Source organism: Sprattus sprattus, assembly GCF_963457725.1.
Source record: "Sprattus sprattus genome assembly, chromosome: 5".
NCBI classification, from domain to species: Eukaryota; Metazoa; Chordata; class Actinopteri; order Clupeiformes; family Clupeidae; genus Sprattus; species Sprattus sprattus.
Genome location: NC_137924.1, coordinates 24,975,876 through 24,999,204, shown reverse-complemented (window position 1 = coordinate 24,999,204; position 23,329 = coordinate 24,975,876). Strand labels below are relative to the sequence as shown.

At 42.1% G+C, this 23,329-nt stretch overlaps 1 protein-coding gene across 1 annotated transcript; it reads right to left on the bottom strand.

Annotated features, from left to right (window-relative positions):
- Positions 1–5,960: 5,960 nt before the first annotated feature.
- Positions 5,961–10,402, bottom strand: LOC308365710 (uncharacterized protein). Its single transcript, XM_080839241.1, has 4 exons — positions 8,981–10,402; positions 7,346–7,555; positions 6,811–6,913; positions 5,961–6,635 (listed from the first exon to the last, which is right to left on the bottom strand). The coding sequence occupies exons 1-3, from the start codon at positions 10,391–10,393 to the stop codon at positions 6,812–6,814; spliced, it is 1,725 nt and encodes a 574-aa protein (XP_080695367.1). The 5' UTR covers positions 10,394–10,402; the 3' UTR covers positions 5,961–6,635; position 6,811.
- Between the last annotated feature and the right edge of the window lie 12,927 nt (positions 10,403–23,329).

Genomic DNA, 23,329 nt, shown 5'->3' with positions numbered 1-23,329 from the left:
AGGGAGGTTCCTTGGTGCTGAGGGTTAACTCCACATCATCACGACATGTCAGAAATCCTCAGTTTGAATCCTGACATAAGCTTGGCCTTCTGAATAACTGTTGAAAGGTAACTCACTGCTGCTTCAGTGAAGTTACCATAACCACATTTTGTCACATTGGGAAAGCATATGATTTTCTCAAATATCGGCAATTACCCAAGTTATTGCTCTTTATTCCATTTGACTCCAAATACTGGAATGACTAAGAATCTAAATTTATAAAAACCAATTTTCAGTGCCAAATCTAAAATATGTGTCCAATTATGAAGACAGTATTCATTTAACTTCAGGGGACACTTCTGTATTTTTTTTACTTGGGCCCTATTTTCCCATTTTTTGGGACAACATTTTTACTATAGACAACAAGCTAAATTGCATCAGTGTTGAGTTAGAACACTATAACAAGCAACCGAAAATTGACAATACATTGTAATCCTATTGGGCAAGCATCCGCGTCAAAGTGAACCGCTAATGTAATTATAAGTGTCTGACTACATGGAAAGGATACCTAAAGTCGGATTTCTACAGTCATTTTCCACAGAAACAGAAACCACAACTGAAACCTAAACTATACTACTGGATAAACTGTCATTATGAGCCTGTTAGTGGCCAAAATAAGCTGTTTACTTTCTAACTCAATACTGGACTGAGTTCGATTGTTTTTGTCCACAGTAAAAAAAATTGGACCCAGATTAAAAAATCCCAACGTTTCCCTCTTCTAAACTCTTAAGTTCATTCAATTCATAATGTATCCTGTGTGTCAGGAACTTTCTGGCCTTTTAAACACACATTGTATACTGTAAACATGCAGTAGTATAATTATTCCTTGGTATATTGCACATACAGTCAGGCTGGGAAGTCTGCACACCCCTTTCACCATCTCCCTGTTTTATTACGTAACAGACTATTTTTGCATAACAAAACATAACAATCAAACATCTACACACAATAGATGGGAAAGAAGCAATGAGCTTGGCACACTTGATTCTGGACATTTTTGCCCATTCCTCTTGGCATATCCTTGCAAACTCCGTCAGGTTGGATGGGGAGCTTCGATACACAGCCATTTTCAGCTCTTTCCACAGATGTTCAATTGCATTCAGGTCTGGGCTCTGGCTGGGCCACTCAAGGACATGCACAGACTTTCTTCATAGCCACTCCTTTGTTCTCTTGGCTGTGTGCTTCAGGTCCTTCGGCCCAGTCTGAGGTCCAGAGCGCTCTGGAACAGGTTTTCTTCAAGGATCTCAGTGTACTTAGCTGCATTCATCTTTCCCTCTATCAGGACTAGTCGCCCCGTTCCTGCTGCTGAAAAACATCCCCACATCATGATGCTGCCACCGCCATGCTTTACTGTATGGATGGTATTAGCCAGATTATGAGCGGTGCCTGGTTTCCTCCAGACGTGACGCTTGGTATTCAGGCCAAAAAGTTCCATTTTGATTTTTCATCAGACCAGAGAATCTTGATTCTCATGGCTTGAGAGTCTTGTAGGTGCCTTTTGGCAAACCCCAAGCGGGCTCTGATTTGCCTTTTAGTAAGGAGGGGCTTCCGTCTATCCACTCTACCATAAAGGCCTGATTGGTGGAGTGTTGCCTGGATAATTGATCTTCTGAAAGGTTCTCCCATCTCCACAAGGGTACGCTGGAGCTCTGGTGGTTACACAATCCTGTTTCTGAGGTCTGCAGATAATTCCTTTGACCCCATGGCTTGGAGTTTGCTCTGACACTGTCAACTGTCGGACCTTATATAGGCAGGTTGGCAATCCCCACTCATGTCCAATCAATTGAATTTATCACAGGTGGACTCCAATAAAGTTGGACAAACATCTCAAGCAGTATCAGTGGAAAGAAAATACACCTCAGCACACTTGTGTACATTTGATATTTAAGATTTAGATTATTAATAAATGAGCACAAACGTCTTAAAACCTGTTTTCACTTTGTCGTTATGGGCTATTTTGTGTAGAATTTTGAGACCAAAAACCAATTTAATCTATTGTATAATATGTCTGTAACGCAATTAAACGTGGAGAAGGTGGAAGGGGTGTGCAGACTTTCCGGCTTGACTGTACACACACACACACACACACACACACACACATGCGCGCACAACCCTGCTTCTTCCAGGCGCGAGTCCTATGATTCACTTACAAAAATGTCAAACTATCAGTCTTTAATAAGCAACAAGGGCCCTAATGTGCTCATGCTGCTTGGACCCCGTTATTGCCACTTGTAGCTATATTTGGTCTTATTTCCGCTCTCTTTGACACTAATTTTGATGGCGGAGAAGTGTTAAACTGGGAGGTAGTGCTACGTTGTTTGAATGAGAATGTGCAACAACTTTTAGAGATTAAAAGACTGGGACGACCACCATTAGATGTTACCACTGCAACAATATAGTAGCCCTGTTCACACTGGAACTTAAGCCCAGAAACTTTGTCCTGGGGTACCAGTATCAGGGCTAGTGTTTACACCATGGGCCATTTAACCAATAACAAAAATTGCAGCCATATTTACACTGTACAGCATTCCATAGACAGACAAACCAGAACCATTGGAGCAATCCACAAAAAAATTGCAATCCTGCTTATGATAGCTACACTGTACACTAAGGATGTTATATTTTTGACCATTGGTGGAAACTTTGGCGCTGTTCCAAGTTTGCTTTTGTAAAAAGCATTAATTAGTTAGTTAGCAGATAGGTAAGTTAACCCTATTTAGTAAACAGAAATGGCTAATTATAGCCTCTCTTACAATCAGCGACGGTAATTGTGAAAGCTTTTGGAATTACAATTGACTCTGTCCACACATTTGTGTGTGTGGTTGGGACATTAGAACAGCTGGATTGATTTGTCATGACTCAGTGCAGTGTAACCAATCAGATGCTGCATCCTGCCCACTAACATTGATGGCTGACATGAATGGTGTGTTGTACCAGTGATCATGAAATATATAAATGACAAGATAAATAATTAAATCATTACAAGCATGTGGAAATAGATACTACCATTAAATTATTCCAGCTCATATTCCTTGTTGAAATTCATTATTCCACATTTTAATTAATTTATTCATATTTTAATTATTCATTTAATTAACTTTTTCATTTTTTAATTTTGTCGCAAAAAGTTTTACATTCTTATTTTTATCATGAGGTATTTATTTGTATCCTTCTTAAGACATAGTAAAGTTTACGACATTTGATTTCATATGAGAGGTATGTTAGACATTAAGTTATCAAAATTATACATACGATATAATCTGTTTTTGAAAGTTCCACCTTGATATCTGATCACTACAGTATGTGTGTACAACAAAACTGTCCAAGTGACTGAAATCACTAATGTTATGTGACTACAAAGAGTTTCCCAGGAACAAACTAAAATCTTGAGCATCCACTCAAACATCCTAAATCAGAAACACATTCTCAAACTTTGTGTGAATTCTGCTCAAACACAACACACCATGTCTACAACGTACAATTTCACACCCCCCCACAAACACCCCCCCCCCCCCCCAACACACACGGTTATAAACAGCGACCCTGAATTTCAGAATCTCTTTTTCAGTTTATCCTTTTCTATTAGGGGGTGCTAGAGGGCTATTTTCTCTTTCCTTTGTCACACAAATACATAACACACACACACACACACACACACACACACACACACACACACACACACACACACACACACACACAGATACACTATACACAGCACCTGAAAGAGACCTCTTTTTGGTGGCCCCCTTCTGCTCACACTGACGAGGACATTAAAAGACTCGGGGAGCTGGTTGGTGAGGGGAGGGAGGGGGATAGTATAGCTATGGGGGCACCTAAGGGGCTTAGCGTCTCCTCTCCCTTACACTCTCCCCTCTTATCTCATGAAGTTGGTACAGTCCAGACATTCATTCCCAGTAGTTTTTAACACATGGTGAAAAGGCTTCCATCCAGCAACTGCTGACAAACCACAGGACTTTCTCCCTGCTTTCTCCCCTATTTTGAGTCTCTCACTCGCAACTGTTTAGCAAGAAAATCGTTTACAAAAACAAAGCAGTAAGCTGTAAATATACACAGACACCACCACAAATAGATGTGTAAAGATATGCTTGCAATCCCATTTCAATTTATTTTTAGTTTCCACACAACCTCCCCTCAGGAATGTATCACTCCTGAGCAGACATAACTACGCTATGTTTCAAACATTTGTTCATATAACTCCGCTAACATAGCACTTTATGAAATGTACAGGTCTAAACACTGTGATCACCTCTTACACTCTTCTGTTTCACACGGCGTAATACAACTGGCAACATGGAAATGGCGTGGCAGCGCCCTGAAGCAGAGTAGGAGATAGAGGTGAGTGCCCTTTCACGGCTGACTGGGCATCTTAATGTGATGGCAAGGTGAGTGTGCGGAGCAGCGGGATTAGGCGGCGTTCTATTTTTTCTCATTTCAGATGGGCCAAGGTTATCAGTGAGGGAATTACCCACCACCACCACCCCTCCCCCAGCCCGTTTCTGCCACTGCCATTCTGCAGCTGCGTCTAATTCTGAGCCAGTGTCATACCGAGTGAGTTTTTTTCATGCAGGTCTAATTGGGCTGCTCAGAACTCAACTTTCAACCAGGGGTTTGAGCCGCTTGGCCCGTGTTAGAATAGAGGGTTTGTTCCAACTAGGACGTTTAGCATCCTCATGAGGATTTCGTTAGAAAGAGGTGATGCCATTTGTTCCAACTAGCAGGCCTATCTGTTTGTCATATAGGTAAATCACGCCATTAATACAGGGGGTTGTGGAGATGCAAAATAAAACCCAATTGTGAATATTCCTTTCTGGTCATGACATTTTTCCCAGCTCTAGCAGATGGAGTTACTGAAGTTATGGCCTCTCTGTCATTGTGTTTATATTCTGATTTACAATAAATGGGAGAGGATCTGAATTCAGATAGATCAAAGCGTAACAGAACCATTTTCAACGAGGTGTCGCCCTCTTGTGTTTGTATGTGGACCCACTCCTCAAATGCGTTTCTTGAAAGAGGTTTGCATTCCTCCAGTGGAGGCAGTGAAGGTTGTAAATGTTTGTTCTGCTGTGATGGCATGACCGTAATCCTCCAATTAACGGCGTAACAAAACAATACACCACTAAAACGTGTAACATCCATTACAATTTCAACTTAAAAACATCTGTTAAGGAAAATCTTGACAGGTAATTCCACACACAAGTGATATTTTGCTATGCGGCATTCTGCTTATGCAAATTCTGGCAAATGATAATATGTGTATTGTTATGAACGAAGACACATCTATCATATAGAGAAATGACTTCAGACAATACTGAAGGACAGTCCAAGTGTAAAATGCGAAATTTATTCAGTTTCAGTCTTGTTGCAGTTGTTGAACCCCAGCTCGACTGTTAGACAAAAACAACATTCTATACATTTAGAATTTCTCTTCATAAGCTCATCAAAGCAAATGTTAAGTTTTTAAATATAAAAAGGTGGCAAATAACCTTTTAGATTTATAAGAACAAACAAGAAGTATATTGTGTCAATTACATTGTGAAAAATCAACCATTATCAATATGGCAGTATTCCCTTATTTAAAAGTAGGCAGTAGACACAAGGTTAATTTTGAATAGCCTGCCATTGGATATCAGCTCTGACCAGTTCATCCGAAACACAAGCAGGAATAACAACCCTCACAATACACTGAGGACATTTAAAAGGAGGACACCTGCGCCTAAAATCAGCATCTGTTTTCAATCAGTTCTAATGCACTTTTGATGGAGAAGTCAAACTCCTTCAACTGACACACAACTCCTAAGAAGTGGGCAAAAGCCCACCCACGATCAGTAGAATATTTCTCTTTATGCTCATGGCTTGCAATAATCTTCATTAAAAGCTTAACATTCTACACAAATCTCCCTCTCTGTATCTTTTAAAGACTGGCCATCCGACAAGAATGACAGCAACAGCAGTCCACATAGTCCTACAACAACAAACACTGTCCATCTTTCAAGTATATCCCATTATCCAACAAGGGCCTCTTAGGTTTACAACAAAGCTACCAGTTTAAGTGCACTCAAAATAACTATATTCATTTAAGAAATCAGCATAATAACATTAATAAGAACGGTAAACCCTAATTACAATAGCAGTAATCATTATTTTAACCCTTTCTGAACAATTCACAATGTACATATGTAACCATGACAACCAGACTCCACCCCATCCTGAGTGATTCACTTCTGGTTTCAGGTTACGTCCCGTAGCCATAAAAATACAACATCATTTTGGTCATTTAAATAACAATAATAAAGGATGGATGGAACCACAATATTAATATTAATCATTACAGTAATAATAATAGCAATAATTACATCTACCATTTGAGCATATTCTTATACGTGACAAATTCTTTGTATTCACAGCCATCGTATTTAAAGCAAAATAGAACATTCTCGCTCCTTCCACCTTCAATATATCATGACGGACTTCCAACCACTTCACTTTCAATGATAATTCTAAAATCCCTCTGCGTCTGCTTTCCATCTATGTGTAAAATATCTTCACCATGAATCATTTTACTGTTGATGTCCCTTCTGAAAAACCAAACAGAACAAAAACACATAAAACTCAATGATTGTTATTCAGCATACAGGTGCTTCTATTATCACAATCTGAACATGTAAATAAATTACAAAGTTTATGATTTTCTGTGTGTGTGTGTGTGTGTGTGTGTGTGTGGTTACGTATGGGTGTGAAGCTGTTTCATACCTCAGGACGAGGCCATACACTGATGACATTTGTACAACTTGGGGTCATGGTTCCGGATGTGATTCTTGACATTCTTCTGGCGGAAGAACGTCTTGCTGCACAGCTACAGAGGGAAGAGGAAAGAAAGTAGGGAGACAGAGCATAGGGAAAAATATGAACAGAAGAACCAAGGGATGACAACCGACAACACACAAAGACCATATATCAAACTCATAACAGCCCTGTCCCTCATCATAGCAGCACTGTCCCTCATTACAGCACTGTCCCTTATAGCAACACTGTCTCATTTAACATCACTGTCCCTCATAGCAACACTGTCTCAGTTAACATCACTGTCCCTCATAGTACCACTGTCACTCATAGTACCACTGTCCCTCATTACACCACTGTCTCAGTTAACATCACTGTCCCTCATAGTACCACTGTCCCTCATAGTACCACTGTCCCTCATAGTACCACTGTCCCTCATTACACCACTGTCTCAGTTAACATGAGGTCTTTCAGACACGTGAGAAGATGCTGCTGGGAGGCCTACCGGACAGGGCCAGTGCTTCCCCTCAATGTGGCGGATCCGGTGCATGATGAGGGTGTCGCAGTCCCTGTAGGAGCCCCGGCACTGCTGGCAGGCGTGGGACCCTCGTGGCGCTTGGGCGCTGGGGCCCCGCAGCTGCTTGAGTCGTGCCCGGCGGATGGACTCCAGGAGGATGGAGCGGCGGCTATGCAGCGGCAGCAGCTTGCCCAGATTCTACGAGGAAACACACCGGAACGTACACAAAACCGTCAACATTAATACAGTAATGTTTCAGTGGACTTAAACGAAGCTGGCGTGTCGAGTAGGCAGGTTCACTTCACTGACTGTTCAGCTAACAAAAGAACTGCCTCAACAAAAAGGCTAACCTTGGAAATGTTATTCATTCATGAGCTATTGGAGTGCAGTTACCATGGTTTTTCTCCTTGTTGTGACTATGGTGTGTAGGTATGATCACGTCTGAATGATGTCTAGATTAGATGTTGTGCTCCATAGATCTGTTGTTGTTGGACATTTACACTACATGGTTTTACTTTGAAAACAATAATCATGCCAATAGCTTTACCTTTCATACATTTCACAAGCCAGAGTAAATCACAGCAAATGTAGAATATACAAAGAAGGACAAAGGGACACTTCATTTTATATTTGGTTACACAAACACAAAAGCTTGTTAATGAATTTACTGCCAATGCCTCTAAAACTTCAAAACCTCAAAACAAAAGTTCTTAAACAGATCACCAATAAACCTTAGACTCAAACACATAGGTCCTATATGTGGCAGAAGTTAAAACAAACACTTGTGGTGGTTATTAGCAGTTGAGAATCACCTAATCTTCCCTATACACAGCACAGTATTGTGACTGTTGAGAGCTGTTAGACACCCCTCTGAAGGAGATAAAGAAGACTTTGGGAGACCGATACCCTCTAAGGTCTGACAGTGCTGGGGAGTTACATCATCAGCCAAGAATATGTGCAATTAGGATTACAATTGACTTTTTAAGTTCACAGGTAAGCAACTCCAAGATGTTACGAAAAATATGGGCTAACAAAAGACCACATAACACAAATGAATATGGTAGCTTAGCAAACCAAATTCAATTTTGTGGAAAGAGCTTGCTTGGAATCATTAGGCTTCCTTGATAACCCCTTGTAACATTGTGTCCACTCTTCACTTCATAAATCATTACAACTTTTACCCTTCATACATTTCATCTTAAACATTTGAGCCATTAAACATAAATCATTTAATAAAGCTTTACACCATCCTATTTCTTGGACTTGTTTTCATTATGCCCCTAATGCCTTTTTGCTTCGTTAATTTATAGTTTTTCAAAAGGTCAGTACTTAAGAAATATAAGATACAGTATAAACCTTTGAGAGCACTAGGAGACTACAGAAAAGTTCAACACTTCTCTCTGCCACACTACAACACTGCCTTTGAAAAACTGTATTTCCTTCAGAGATTAGTGATGTCTAACCACCCATTTCTATTAATTTTGTTATGTCTGCAACATCAGCATAATGATTAGATAGCTTGGCATCGGGTTTGCATCCAAACAGCTTGTGTACTGATATGTATAGCCATACATACTGACACACACACACACACACACACACACAAACACACATGGCTGTTACCTTTGGGGGCTCTCTCTTTGCATTTGAACTCTTCTTGGTGGCAGGTGGGCAAGCGCGAACTTTGGTAACCCTCTGACTCACACTCCTCTCCTCAGGCTCCTTCTTCACCTTGCGCCTGAGAGCTTTGGTGTCCCTCTGAGACGGCTGTACTGATTGGACCCCCTGCCTTTCCCGCTGAGGGCGCTCGGATCCTCTCCCGTCGACCAGGTTCCTTCTGCGGAGCCTTGTGTTGCTCCTGGTGTTCCCATGGGATGGATTGCTAGAGGGTACGTTGCCATGGGCAACAAAGCGGGTCAAGCAGATATCCACGCTCTCCTCCTCCCTCTTGATTCCGGCAGCCGGCTTACAGAAACTGAACAAGAAGCCTGGATCCAGAAGCTTCATGGGCAGCTTGCTCTGGCGTTTGCCCAGCTCGGGCATCTCCTGATCGGGTAACGGAACTGACAATGGAAGAGGGTCCGCTGGTTCTTCCTTGATGGCTTTGTACAGAGATTGTTGATGGAGGCAGTGGTGGTGAGCCCATTCTCGGCTTTCCTCTCTCTCTCTGATCTCCTTTAGCCGTCTTTTCACCTTACCTCTCTGCAAAACAGAGTTGTCAGAACTAGCGGTAGATCTTTGTCGACTCTGCGTCACCATACACCTGCTGTTATACCTCTGTGTGCGTCCTGTCACTACTGCAGATCTTGTGTGCACAAAACTGTCTTTCAGGACAGACTTCTTGGTTCTGCGTGAGGGCAGGGCTGCTCTCTGCCTCAATTGGCTGGAGTTGTGGTGTGGGATGTGTGGGATGTTTACGGGGTGAGTGGACACTAGGCAGTCTACAGGCTCCTGCTTGACCTTGACAATGGGCCTCTTCGGGGCTCTATCTGGCCATTCTGCAGGCTTGCCCTGGGCACGGGGGGCTTCCCTTACAGCGTGCCGATGCTCCTTCGGCCTGCGGACCTCCTGACACCTAGAGGGAGTGGGCAGAAGAGGCGGGAGTGTCACCTTACTGCGGGTGTTCTTCACCGTAGACAACAGGGGTGTGGAGTGGACATCCTTCTTCCTCTTCAGTTTCATGTCCTCGAGCCTGATAAGCTCAAGGGGCTCTGCCTTGATCACTCTTCGCAGCAGCTCCACTCGGGTCATGTCACAGAGAGAGAATGACGGGTTAATTCCGGCCATCACTCCGATGCTGGACCTTAAACCACCTGGCAGACCCACTGCCCCTGGTGCCAAATCACTGCCTGGGTCTTTAGGTTTTCGCCGAGCGGTGAGTGAATAATTGTTGACTTTAGGTTTCCTAAGACGGTTCTTCTGCTTCCAGCCGATGAGCGCGTCTGGACCTGGCAATAGGGATTTCCTCTGCAGGCCCAAGAAGCTGAGGAGACGGTACTTTTCTTGAGTCCGTGGGCTCAGCACCTCTTCCTGCATGCGGGCACTCTGGATCTCTTCCTCCACTGGTTCTTGCTTCACCTTTACAGGGGTCACCAGAACTGCCCCTTGGTTCTCATCAGCTTCAGCCTCGGTCTTAGGGGGACTGAACCTCTGACTCAAACTCTTGGAGGCAGAGGAAGTTGTGCTGGAGCAGAAAGAGGAGCCTATGCGTCTCCGCTTGCCTTTGAAGGAGCTGTCCAGCTTGGGTAAGAGCCTTCTCAGTGCAAGAGCAGCTCCTGGGCTGGAGCGGAGCAGGCGGGCCGGTTGACCGCCCTCAGCCCTTGGTTGACGGGGGGAAGTGCGTTTGGCTGCAGGTGAAGAGGTGTGAGTGGAAACGGAGGCGGGTGAAAGGCTGCAGGTGGACAATTTCCTCTTGATGGACGGAGACTTGAAATCCATCAGCTTCAACCTGCGACTGGGACTGCAGGGGAAGCCATTTTCCTCAGGTTGAGGGTGGCTGGAATGAAGTCTGTTCTGAGACTGGAACAAGCCTGGCCATTGGTGGCATTCTCCTTCGGACTCGTCCGAATCCTCCAGGCTAAGCTTAAAGTGGCCGTCTGCATTGTTCTCTTTGCTCTGAGCAGCACAGTTCCAAATTGATCCTCCATGATGATCGTCATCATTCCCCCCGCTGCTCAGCTCTCTCTTTCTCTTCCACTGAAACGCATCCGTCCTTTGTGAAAATGGAGAAAAGGTTCTTCGGCTGTTTGGCACCTCTGGGGGAGGGCACCCAGGTGCCAGGGAGAGAGGAAGCCCAGCGCGGTGCACTGTGCCTGGGGATCCATGCTCCCTCTGGATGGCTTTGCAGGCCTCCAGCGCAGGCCACATGCGGAGGTGTCTGGCCATGGTGGACACCTCTGGCAGGTTCTCCAGCTTCAGAGTCAGCGTGGAGGTGTAGGAATACTCCAGCAAGGGCATGAAGCTCTCCTCACTGAAGTCTGAAAGAAGTGAAGTTGAGAGTCACCATATGCAAATGGTCCATGAAAAAACTGTATTTTAGAGTTACACACATGTGACACATGCCCATTAGTAAAAAATGTACTTTAAAAATATGAAAATGGTAGTTTTCTACAATATGTACTTGAATACACGTGAAAACAACACAATTAATTTGCCATTCTTATAAAAAAAAACACACTTTGCAACACACTGGTTGCAGAGCAAGGCAGGTTAATAAGCTGTCAAAACCTAAAAGTACATACACATATCAGGAACACACACATCCTGAATAACAGGCCACACTGTGCTGTTCTTAGAGATCCCAAACACTGCATGTTTTTTCCTGGGACAGTATCCCTTATCAGTACAATACTCTGAATACAAAGACATGTCACAGAGACGACACTCTGTTTCACAATAATGATGTGTTCATAACCAACACATTCTCTCCTTTGGTGAAGTTTCAAGGGGAATCAAGTCAATCTAATATCCTCATGCAGTCATTCATAATAGCAGGGTGTTCTGTGTACACAGTTGAGGTACCTGTGAGATCAATGTATGACTGTGGAACAGCAGCAGAGTCCATCTCAGTAAAAACTTCCTGGAAGTATTCGCTGACTGCTGCCAGAACGGCCTTGTGGGCAGAGAAAGCGTGGCCACCGCCTGTTTTCAGAGTAATGTCACAGAAAAGCCCCGCCTCCTGTTGGGCCTTCAGCTTGCTCAGCACTTCCTGGCTGTGTGACATCATTGTCCTGGACGCACACCGGTCCTTTAACTAGAGGGGAATAAAGCAAACAACCAGATGATTAAAAGAGAATAGGAGTTTACAATATGTAGCAAGAGACAACCATGAGCTGAAGATTAACATGCAATTACACACACACACACACACACACACACACACACAGTCACACCACACACGTGGGTTTAAAAGGCATGAAACTGCTCTTTCAGAATTAAAACATGAAACTGACTAATACAAACAAAAATAAAATTTCATCCTGGGTAGATTTGTAACAAAACATTCAAGCGCCATTACATTGAGTCTTACCTCTTGCCTATCTGTCTTTCTGAGCTTGCACTCCTCACACCCCAGGACATACTCCCTCACCTGGAGGTACATTCCTGTGGGAATATTTGATCATATTTAATTACTCTAAAAGCAGACCTGGTAATAAAGTATAGCAACCAATTAGTTCAGTTACAAATAGTACAGTTACTGGTAGATTAGTGATTAATACAACTTCCTGGACCGTATGTTGTTCATCAGTGGTAAGCAAAAATGCCTGGATAATCATAATTCCACCAAGATGAAATCAAAATGCTGAGTATGTTTCAGTTCTGAACACTGTTAAGCTTACTGGTTCTAATTGGTGTCCTTAACATAACTACAGAATATGAGGTCGCGAGAACTCTGATATTAATATGCTGGTGTTAAACTCATTAAAAAGGGGGGAAAGTTGCCCATGTCACCTGCATCGAATACCATCCAGCATGCGGCATACCAACTTCAATTTACTACTCACTTTTCTATCTACACCAATGACACCCGGTGTAAAACTAAATCAGCACAATACCCCCTAGCAGGACATGTATTGCATTAAAGTGGGCTTAACAAGAAAGAGTATTCAGTCTGGCTGTGCTCAACTGATAGTGTCCTTAAATAACCTATACGCGTGTCGGGGATAAATCACCGGATTTCCGACATTCCCAAAACATCTGGGGACTTCAGGAAGTGGGCTAAGCAAGTTGCCATCCCAAGAGCTGGACATTAAATATCCATGGAGACGTAGTATACATCCTTTCACATAAGTAGCCTTAGGATAAAGCGCCATAGAAGTTGAAACTGAAAAGCTTGAAGACGACCTTCTGTACAGCACAGAATGTGCTTCAGTTTTTAGTAGGGGGATGAAACTGCGTGCACAAAGCATATGCATAATTAACACACGGGGTCGTTTATGTTCAGAAAAAGGGGGGAAACGACACGAAACAAAGGAAAATAAACAATTTACCTTCCCACCAGTAGTGCTCTGCCACGAATCTGTATGTGTCCTCAAGGGTGTGGTGTCTCTTTCCCGGTCGCTTCTGATGGAAAGTAGCGATGGCGTTCAGTCGCTGCTCTTCGGCCAGTACCTCTCGATACTGGACAAAACCCCTCTCCAACTTTTTGCGGTACAGAGAACCGCCGATCTCCTCGAAGTACGGTGACGGCGGCGAGCTGACGCTGCCCTGCGCCGTGCGGTCGCCATTGACATCTCCCACAAGCTCGTGTTGTCCATCCGCTGACTGTTTGATGGTGCCAAAAGTGTCATCATTAGCATAGTGCGTATTGTAGGTGCAATCGCCAGCCATTTTAACAGGTTCCTTGTTTAATATGCTTCCTCTTGGTAGTGCCTATGTTTTCCCCGCTCCGTCCCAAGAGGGGAGAAACCTAACGTATAGGCTACTCGCCCCTTCCTACCTTCGGGTCAAAAGGATGCTTGAAAAACCCCTCGTTACATACTTTCCATCATCCAAGAAAGTTGGTGGTCCACTTGACTCTCCATTGAGATGGCGGGGTCATAAATAGCCCCTATAGAGACCACGAGCATCACTCCATGAAACTTAAAAAAATTAATATGACCTATCACATAGCATCCAGTTATCCATCAGGGCTATGGTTAACTAGAATGACAAGAACCACTAAAGACTTCAAATATTCTGTTCTTCAAACTCAATTCAGGCTGCGAAATAATAGCCTACCGACAGAAACGTTGAGCTAAAACATCAATTCAAACCCAATGAAGTGTATGTGGGTTATAAGAAATATTACCATACAAGCCTTTGTGTTTTTTAAATTACACAATATACTGCTGAGAATAAGCAACCGCCATCCGATAGACCAAGTTAAAACTATACGATTTCCTATTGTCTATTCCTACATTGTGTTAAACGAGCAAAACAAAATCAAGCTATATCCAACAATAACACTACACGTGCACAACAGACAAAAGTCTGATGCTGTCTTCTTCAAGGGAGTTCACCAGAGACATCAGTTGGATCCGGTGTGTTAGGCTACTGCATTGATTTAGGCACAAAACAAAAGTTTGACGTACAATCAATTTTGAATTGCACTTAATCCGTGGCAAGATGGTGTTCAGAAGGCTATCAAATAATAAGTGTACGCATTATAACGTCCATCCTCCCCCGAAGTGAAGTAGCCTTGGGTACCGCGCCAGTGCTCAATGTAAATAAGTCCCGCAATTATGCCTGATTCTGGTTCCAGCGCAAGGGTTTACAACGTTCTGACACAGTTACTGGAAATCACACCAAACCATCAGCAGGAGAGGGGGACTAGGGCCAGTGTGCATCCGATTTCCCGCAAACAATTCCAATAGCGTGGGGATGTAGCCCACTGTCGAGAGACGGCTACCCTCTAGCTGTAACTTGGGATTTCTTTAACTCGGCAGCAACATGCTGCAGCTATCTATCGAGCATCGCGAGTTCAACGACCTATGCGCGAGAAGGTGTCTCCCTCCAAAATACGGAGCCGTCAAGGTGAATAAGCGGCTTCGGTTTGGAAAGAAATCCGTGTCGTTCGCCTCTCACACGTCCAGTATCTTTTGCCTTTACGCGAGGCTAGTCAGATGATCAAATAATCCAATTTTTTTTAACTCGTAACCTTCTGTTGGTAACCAGATGTCAACCTAACTTCGCGTTGACGCCCAGTGTCACTCCCCCTCCTTCACTGAATACCGATTAGCAGACCCTTTAAAGAACTTTAGCTACCGGCAATCCGATTGGTGTTTGGGGCTGTCATTCTATTGGAGTCTACTGTTTTTTCTACTCCTTTTTTTCCTGTAGGCTACATCAAGATAGGTTGTTGACGTCAATGTTGCTTTACTTATGTATAGGCTACGTCGAGTTGGTCTATATGAAATGGCAATAATTACCATGGCTACAGACTTACTATGCTATATTAAGGTGTAAGCACAATAGTGAAACGCGTTTTCTGTCGACATATTATAGGCTGCCACGAATCACGCACTACTAGCTTGTTATGTGTAAAAGAGTTACGTATAGGCTGGGCCTATTCATCTAACCAGAGAAACGGTGCATAGGCGATCTATTCTAGTGTATATCTTTCTTTAATTTGGCCAGACATGGAAAAGGCCGTGTGTCAATGTTGGTCTTTAACAGGCTGCCAAATAGGACAATATTTTACCATATTTGAATGTGTTGTCTGTTGTTTGCAATCACAGCCAATATTTCTGTGTGCAATTCTGGATGATACTGAGGCTCTCCTCGATCACACAGAACAGCAAAACAGAGAAAGAATAATGATAAAAGCATGGATGTTGCATCTAGCATGAAAGAAATATTTGAAAATATGTGTGTTTTTTTAAGGAAACAAGAATAAAAACAAAGAACGTATCTTCTTTTTGTATTGGTGTTAATGAAAGTGTTTGCTCGACTGGAAAATCAACATCTCATATTTTGGAGAATGTTTGGATAAGCCTCAGGGTTGATAATAATTGCTAAGCAACTATATGTGAAATCGTCACAGTAAACTAAGTGCTAGAAGATTCAATATTCAAATTGATTAGAGATGAGGTACTAAGACCTCACAAAATAATCCATACTCTCATATATGGGAGGCAGCCATATATAAGGTAAAAATTAAGGCAACGGACTGTATTTCTGATAAATAAATAAATCCATTGTGGCAGACATGCCTTTGATGGAATACACCACACTGAATGACATTATCTACATTTTCTCAGTCTGAAATTCAAATAAAAAGGTCCTAAGAGCAAACAAGTTGGGAAACGATACTTTGATTCCATGTCTTCTCATTATGATGGCATTCAGAACTGGGCTCTGATTCTGTTAAAGCATGCTGCATGTCTTGCTGAACAACAAACACTTTCACTTTTCAATCCCACCTATTCATTCCATAGGACATATTGATTCTTTATTGATTTGCTTGACAACTGAAGTTGGGGGTCCTTACATATTGACAGTGTCAATGATGCAAATACTCTGGGCGAGAGAAATGCATATACCAGCATGTTGGTTATGGATTCTGCTTACATCTTGTGAAATACCTTGTTCTTCAGGGTTTCTAAAGACACCATGGAGAATGTGTCCACCATCCCCAATGTTTCCCTGGACTCTATATCTCTGTCTGCTCAGTGACTCCCAAATCCGTAGATTTACATTGAAGTTGTCAACAGAGGGCCTCAGAGGGTCTGTAGAGCCGTGGCATCTAAGATCCTCCAGTGCTACCCCCATACCCGTGATGAATGTGATGTGATAAACAGGATCCTGAGCGGGGATGGCTCATGTGGCCTGATAGTTTACTATCCCAACATTTCATGCTAGTTAACCCTCAACATCTTGAAATTCCTCCGGTGACGCCACACTTCACCTTTTTTTCACCAGTTAATCAAAAGATTTTCACTTAGTATGTAATCATTACATAATCATAGAGATGATGAATTTATCTGTATGAGCTTTGTATAACGGGTCCCATGCTTTCTCTCTCTCCCTTCATGTATATCTGTTTTGTTGAACATATTTTCATGAGCTGCCGAGGTCTGTACACTGAGTTTCCTGAAACTAGGAATGCTACTTCACATTAATGTGTCTGTGATGCGAGATTCAGATAAGGACAGGCATGATCATCTGCACCCTGTGTGTCAGATGCTGGATCTCAAGCGCTTCTCTTGTAAGTGAAAAGGAAAGTGTGTAATTTGATAAATATTGATAATATTGTCTAATATTAACAACCTTTTGCCAGAATCGTGGACTCTGCCTTTAAAACTGAGAGGGTCTGCGGAAGATTACGTCACTGAGTGTCTTCACAGGCCAGGTCATTTTCGGGCAAGTCCATTCATGCCCTGTGTGAGAAATCTGGCCACTGGCTTTCACCAGACTTACTGCACACTAATCGCACAAAAACCTATTCTCAGGAAATTAAGTAAACATGCAGACTGAGAGGACCGTTTAATTTCAGCTGGAACAGTGGAACAATACTTGTGTTCGCTTTCACCACAGGATGAGTCACTTCCAACCCGGGGAGCACACTTACCCTCACACTCCATGAGTCAGACGGGCTCCATCCACATCTGATGAAAGGGCGATGTGTAAGGCAGCAGGCATTTCCTTGTGCTCCTGGTAGAAGAGCTGAGCCTGTGACTATACCCACACTATAGACACATCTGGATATGGATGGCACAACCACCACAACACTAAACTGAGAATAAACTATTTGCCCATGGCATTGATAATTACCTCCGTACTGTTAGACCAATGCCCTTGTATAAACATTTACATTTTTTACAAAGCATCAGGAATGAATGCAATTTATGTTGGTCATATATTCATATCTTCTCAAACCAGGCTGACCTTCATTCAATGGCAAATGATTTTTATGTTTCTTTGACATCGAACTGCAATTCACATTGCCAAACTGAAGATTGGTACATATTACAGCCTGTATAGTGAGTTTACAAATTAAAGTCAATGCAGAATACAAACACTGGCATCCAAAACTTTCGAAATGCTTCACATATTTTGTATAAAGTATATACACCTTATGATGTGATTACACGTAAGTGACAACACGAACTAAGCATGCACATTTTAAATAATAAAACAATTTTCACCAAAGAAAAGAAAAGATAAAAAAGCCAATAATTGAAAGCTATTATATACACTCTAGATCTCCAGTCACAGTTTTTATGGGGTATTCACTTGATCCTTAAGGACTGCCAAAACATGATTCAAACTGGTTGGACACTGTCACAGACAATACGGTCTAGCTCCTCTCATAGCAGATCAATCCGGTAAAGATCATGTGACTGGGCACGCATTTCACGACAGACAACCCTTTAGCTGACTCCTTCCTCTCCACATGTAGGCTACTCTGCATCGAAGTATGCTTTGGGATATTGACTTACAAGAAAGTGAAACTTGAACCAATAAGAAGCTGTCCAGAGAGAATTGCGATGTGTGTGTGTACTGTTGTGGTCAGCTGTCTTCTCTGTGCAATTTAGGTGTCAGTTGCAAAGACTGGAAACAGACATGTTTGAAAGGTGTGTCTTGGCCTTCCACTCTTCTCTTTACCTTCTCTACGGTTTGCTGACCTAAATTACTATAAAACACTAGACCAAGATTGATCCAGTAATCAGGCATCACAGCTGCCATACACTGCAAGTCTCATTTGATTGGTATATTACCATAATTATGTAAAATGATAGTTGGTCCTGTCATTGTGGTCACTTTAAGACATTTAAGCTAAGATATATATGGGCCATTCTACCGAATTCGTGTAATATGCAGTCCCTCAACAATAAAAACTATTTACAAAACAATTAGGTATTTAGGCATAGATATTTAATTAGAAAATGTTATGGTCTATATAAACCCAATGCATTACATGAGATAGTGATAAGCTAAATATATACAAAATCATCATTTATAGGGTACTTTCTATTGGGAAGTAGCTGTCCCCAACCCTGACATCTAAATTGCAATGCCTTTAAATAACACTTTTCAATTTTTTTCGATTTTTTTTCAATTATTTAATTTTAAAGATCTTTATGATTGGGTTGAAACAGAACTTGGAATATTTAGATTTATTGTGGGTTTAATTTTTAAATCAATTTACTATACTCAAAAAATCATGTCCCTAGTTTTCATGTCACTACCGAAACACAAGAGTTTTAGTCCATTGGCTGAGCTTGTGTTTTAGCCACGACTCTGCATTTTTGACCAAGCAGTGACACTGCATCTCTGTCCCTCATGGTTGAATGATAAGTAGCTAAATCCCATAGTTTTTATATAAATGTGTTCCAAAGTCTGAAAATCGACGTGTAACCTTTAGAATTGTCACTACCGAAACGCATCTTTTCTTCAATTAAGTAAACCTTTTGGGGTTTCATGGAAAATCTTATGTTTGTATGTGTGTTCACTTCTTCAAAGATGTGTTTGCAAGCCGTGTGCTTGCTAGAATTCTTTATTTATGCTTAAAGTTAGCTAGAATTGTCACTACCGAAACAGTCACTACCGAAACATATAGTGACCAGATGATTTCGGTAGTGACAAAATGAAATAGTTCAATCCCATCATTTTTAAATAAATGTGTTGTGTGTACTAAAGGGCGGCCCATAGCACCTTTTGGATGATTTTGGGAGAGAAATGAACATCCAACAGTGCAGTCACTACCGAAACAGTGCAGTCACTACCGAAACAGATAAATTGAACTTGAAAATTTGGTAAAAAATTCATTTCTATGAAAATATTTGTAAAAATACTCGTCAGAGAAGGGAAGGAAACACAATCTGAACAGGTCAATAATAATACTTTTTTTACTATAGTAAATGTGATGTTTCGGTAGTGACAATTTTTGGAAGAGGAAAAACATTCCAACACATTCTGAAAATACAATATAAAACTTGACTGTTCTTTTACTAGATATGTGTACTTTAGATATGGTACAATATACATACGGACAAAAATTTGGGAATAAACCATAAAAAAATTCAAAATATATCCGACATGACTTTGCATCAATTCGGTAGAATGGCCCATATAAGTCAAATATGCTCATATTTTTTTTTTAAACACTTTCACCAGGATGTTTCCAAAGGGCAATGTACAACAGTTAACATATTACAAATACAGTTCACACGCTCTTTGGCATTATTGTGGTAATAAACAAGTAGTAGCTGTAGCATTCATTTACGATTCACTTGTATTCTTAGGTCACTCTAAACAACTTGCACCTGCACACCTCCTGATCTCAAGACTTTATCAGACATATTACTGAGGCAACTTTGGTAGGTGACACCAAAAGCCCCACTTTAGAAACAAATTATGTACATTTCTAGTGTAAGTGCATGCAAGCACCATTGTGACTCAACTTGCTGACTTCTTTAGTAACTCGTATAGGTACAACACCGCTCTTCTGTCCAGTTAAGTATCTGTTGCAATGGTCTGTTGCAGTAGAATGTGTTGCAATGATCTGTTGCGTTAGAATGTGTTGAATCCTGAGAGGGTGCCTACACTGTGGTCACCAGGGCCAACAGGGACTATTATGGTGCCTTCAGGCAGCTTGGAATTGGGAAAGTTCCCATATCAGAACATCCCACTTCCAAGTTGAGAGCATTCACATAATAACAGGCAATAGTATCGACAGTTGGTAGGCTAAAATTACATTAGTTATAAAAGAGTAAACGTACAAAAAGTATCGTTTTACATCACAATCACCTGTGCTGAGTACAACTTAATTAAAGTCAAAGTCAAAGTGTGTTTATTATTGCATGTACCAAATTGCTTCAGCACAGCAAAATTCTTACGACTTGGCAAGCATCACTCATCTACGCAGTAGACGTCATACATATAACATATACCAAAAAATAACATAAAACTCTATAACACTATGACAATAAAACATATAAAATGTAACATTAACATACAACAATTTAAAGAACAACATATATCTCTGTAACACTATGACATTATAACAATATAACATATAACATTAACATTCAACAATTAGAGTACAGTAGAAGGGCTAGCAGCAGTTTAAGTGTGAATTGAGAATAAGTTAAAAAGAAATGTTAAGGATAAGTTAAAACAATTTTAAATTGTGCAAATATATCTATGAAGTGAATTGTATGAGTGGGGGAGCAGGGAGTAGGTGGAGGTGGCAACTGTTGAGTGGTTCAGTGTTTCTGATTCAGAAGCCTTACAGCCAGGGGGAAAAAGCTATTTGTGAGTCTGGTAGTCCGTGTTCGGATGCTCCGGTAGCGTCTACCATAGCCTGGGTGGCTGTTGTCCTTTAAAATCTTTTTTGCTTTCCTCAGGCATCTACTGTTGTAGATGCCTTGCACGGAGGGGAGATGGCTGCCGGTGATACGCTCCGCTGTCTTCACCACCCTCTGCAGGGCCTTGCGGTCGGCAGCGGAGCAGCTACCATACCAGGCAGTGATGCAGCCTGAGAGGATGCTCTCAATGGTGCATCTGTAAAAGTTTGTTAATGTTTTTGAAGGCATGCCAAACTTCTTGAGTCTCCTCAAGAAGTATAGCCGCTTCTGTGCAGTTTTGACTGCTGAGCCTGCCTGCATGGACCAGGTTAGGTCATCCTTGATGTACACACCGAGGAATTTGAAGTTGGAGACTCTTTCCACTTCAGCTCCCTAGATGTGTATGGGGTCCTGACCCCGCCTCTGCAGCTTCCTGAAATCCACGATCATCTCCTTGGTTTTGCAGACGTTGAGAGACAGGTTGTTGTCTGACTTGGCACCATTCTGCCAAGACCCTTACCTCATCTCTATAGGCGGTCTCATCGTTGTTAGAGATGAGACCCAGGATGGTAGTGTCGTCTGCAAACTTCAGGATGATGTTGGAACTGTGTGTTGCCACACAGTCATGCGTGTACAGGGAGTACAGGAGGGGACGGAGTACGCAGCCCTGGGGGCCCCCGGTACTCAGGGTCAGTGAGGAGGAGGTGTGGTTGCCCATTCTCACCACCTGGGGTCTGCTCGTCAGGAAGTCCAGGATCCAGTTGCACAGGGGTGTTTTAAGACCCAGGCCGCTGAGCTTCGGGACGAGCTTGGCAGGCACAATAGTGTTGAATGCTGAGCTGTAGTCCACAAACAGCATCCTCACATATGTGTTGCTCTTTTCCAGGTGGGAGAGGGTGGTGTGTGTAGCTAGGGCAATGGCATCGTCTGTTGATCGGTTTGGACGGTATGCAAACTGAAAGGGGTCCAGGGTGTTGGGAAGGGTAGAGCAGATGTGGGTTCTGACCAGCCGCTCAAAGCACTTCATAATTGTGGAGGTCAGTGCTACAGGGCGGTAGTCATTCAAGCAGGTTACTGATGTTTTCTTTGGTATGGGGATGATGGTGGCCTGCTTGAAGCAGGTGGGGACTTCAGACAGATGCAGTGATAAGTTGAATATGGAGGTGAATACCTCCGCAAGCTGGTCAGCGCACCCCCTGAGGACGCGGCCTGGGACTCCATCGGGCCCTGATGACTTCCGGGGGTTCACCCTTTGGAGCTCTCGCCTCACGTCAGCCACGGTCAGGGACAGAGTGTAGTCGTTCTGGTCCTCGGCCAGTCTTGCTGAAGGAAGGGGGTTTGTTGCCTCAAACCTTCCGTAAAAGGTTTAAACAATTAAGTGACTTTTTGAACAAATTAAAGAATTAAGTGACTTTTTTGATCGCAGAGCAAGTACATTTTTTATCTTTCATAAGAAACGTTTCTATGTCGAGTGACGTCAAACCTCCATCTCAAAGCTTTCCTAGTGTGATGTTCCGAGTTTGACAGGAGTTCAGGTGTATTCTCCCACCTGGAGGCAGGAACTTTCCTACTTCCCAGTTGCTCATGAACGCACCATTCACTTTAAGCATTAACAAGTATTAGACTAGATCTAAATTATATTTGCCTAGACCTGGGTGGGACTAATCTATGAAGATGACACTTTTATGTACTTTATGAACACAATCAATTTAGTCCATCAGATCTATACGTGGTGACAATTTGAGAGGAAAAAAATCTTGCAGAAATGATCTTTTGAAAATTCTTTTATATCACTTTGCAGAACATCAAAACATAAAAATTGTCCAGATAATCTGCTTAGAATAAGGTATAAATGCTGCACATGTACTTTAAGGATGAAAAAAATGAAAAGGGGACCACAGTATATGAAAGAGCAAATCCTTTCTTTTTTCATTAATGTGTAGAGACATAAACAAGAATTATTTTGCACATATTGTCATTATATTATATACAAAATGCTACCTTACAAAAAACACAAACGGCCCTTGGTTTAATGTTACAATGTAGACCATAATAAATGTTACTCTTTCTGGTTGTGTATACGTGTGTATGTGTGTGTGCATACTCATGTTCGTGGTACCAAAAAAAACAAATGCAGTTCCGCATTGACATCATAATTCCTGGACATTTTCAACTCTTTCTTCCCCTCTCCACTTAAAAG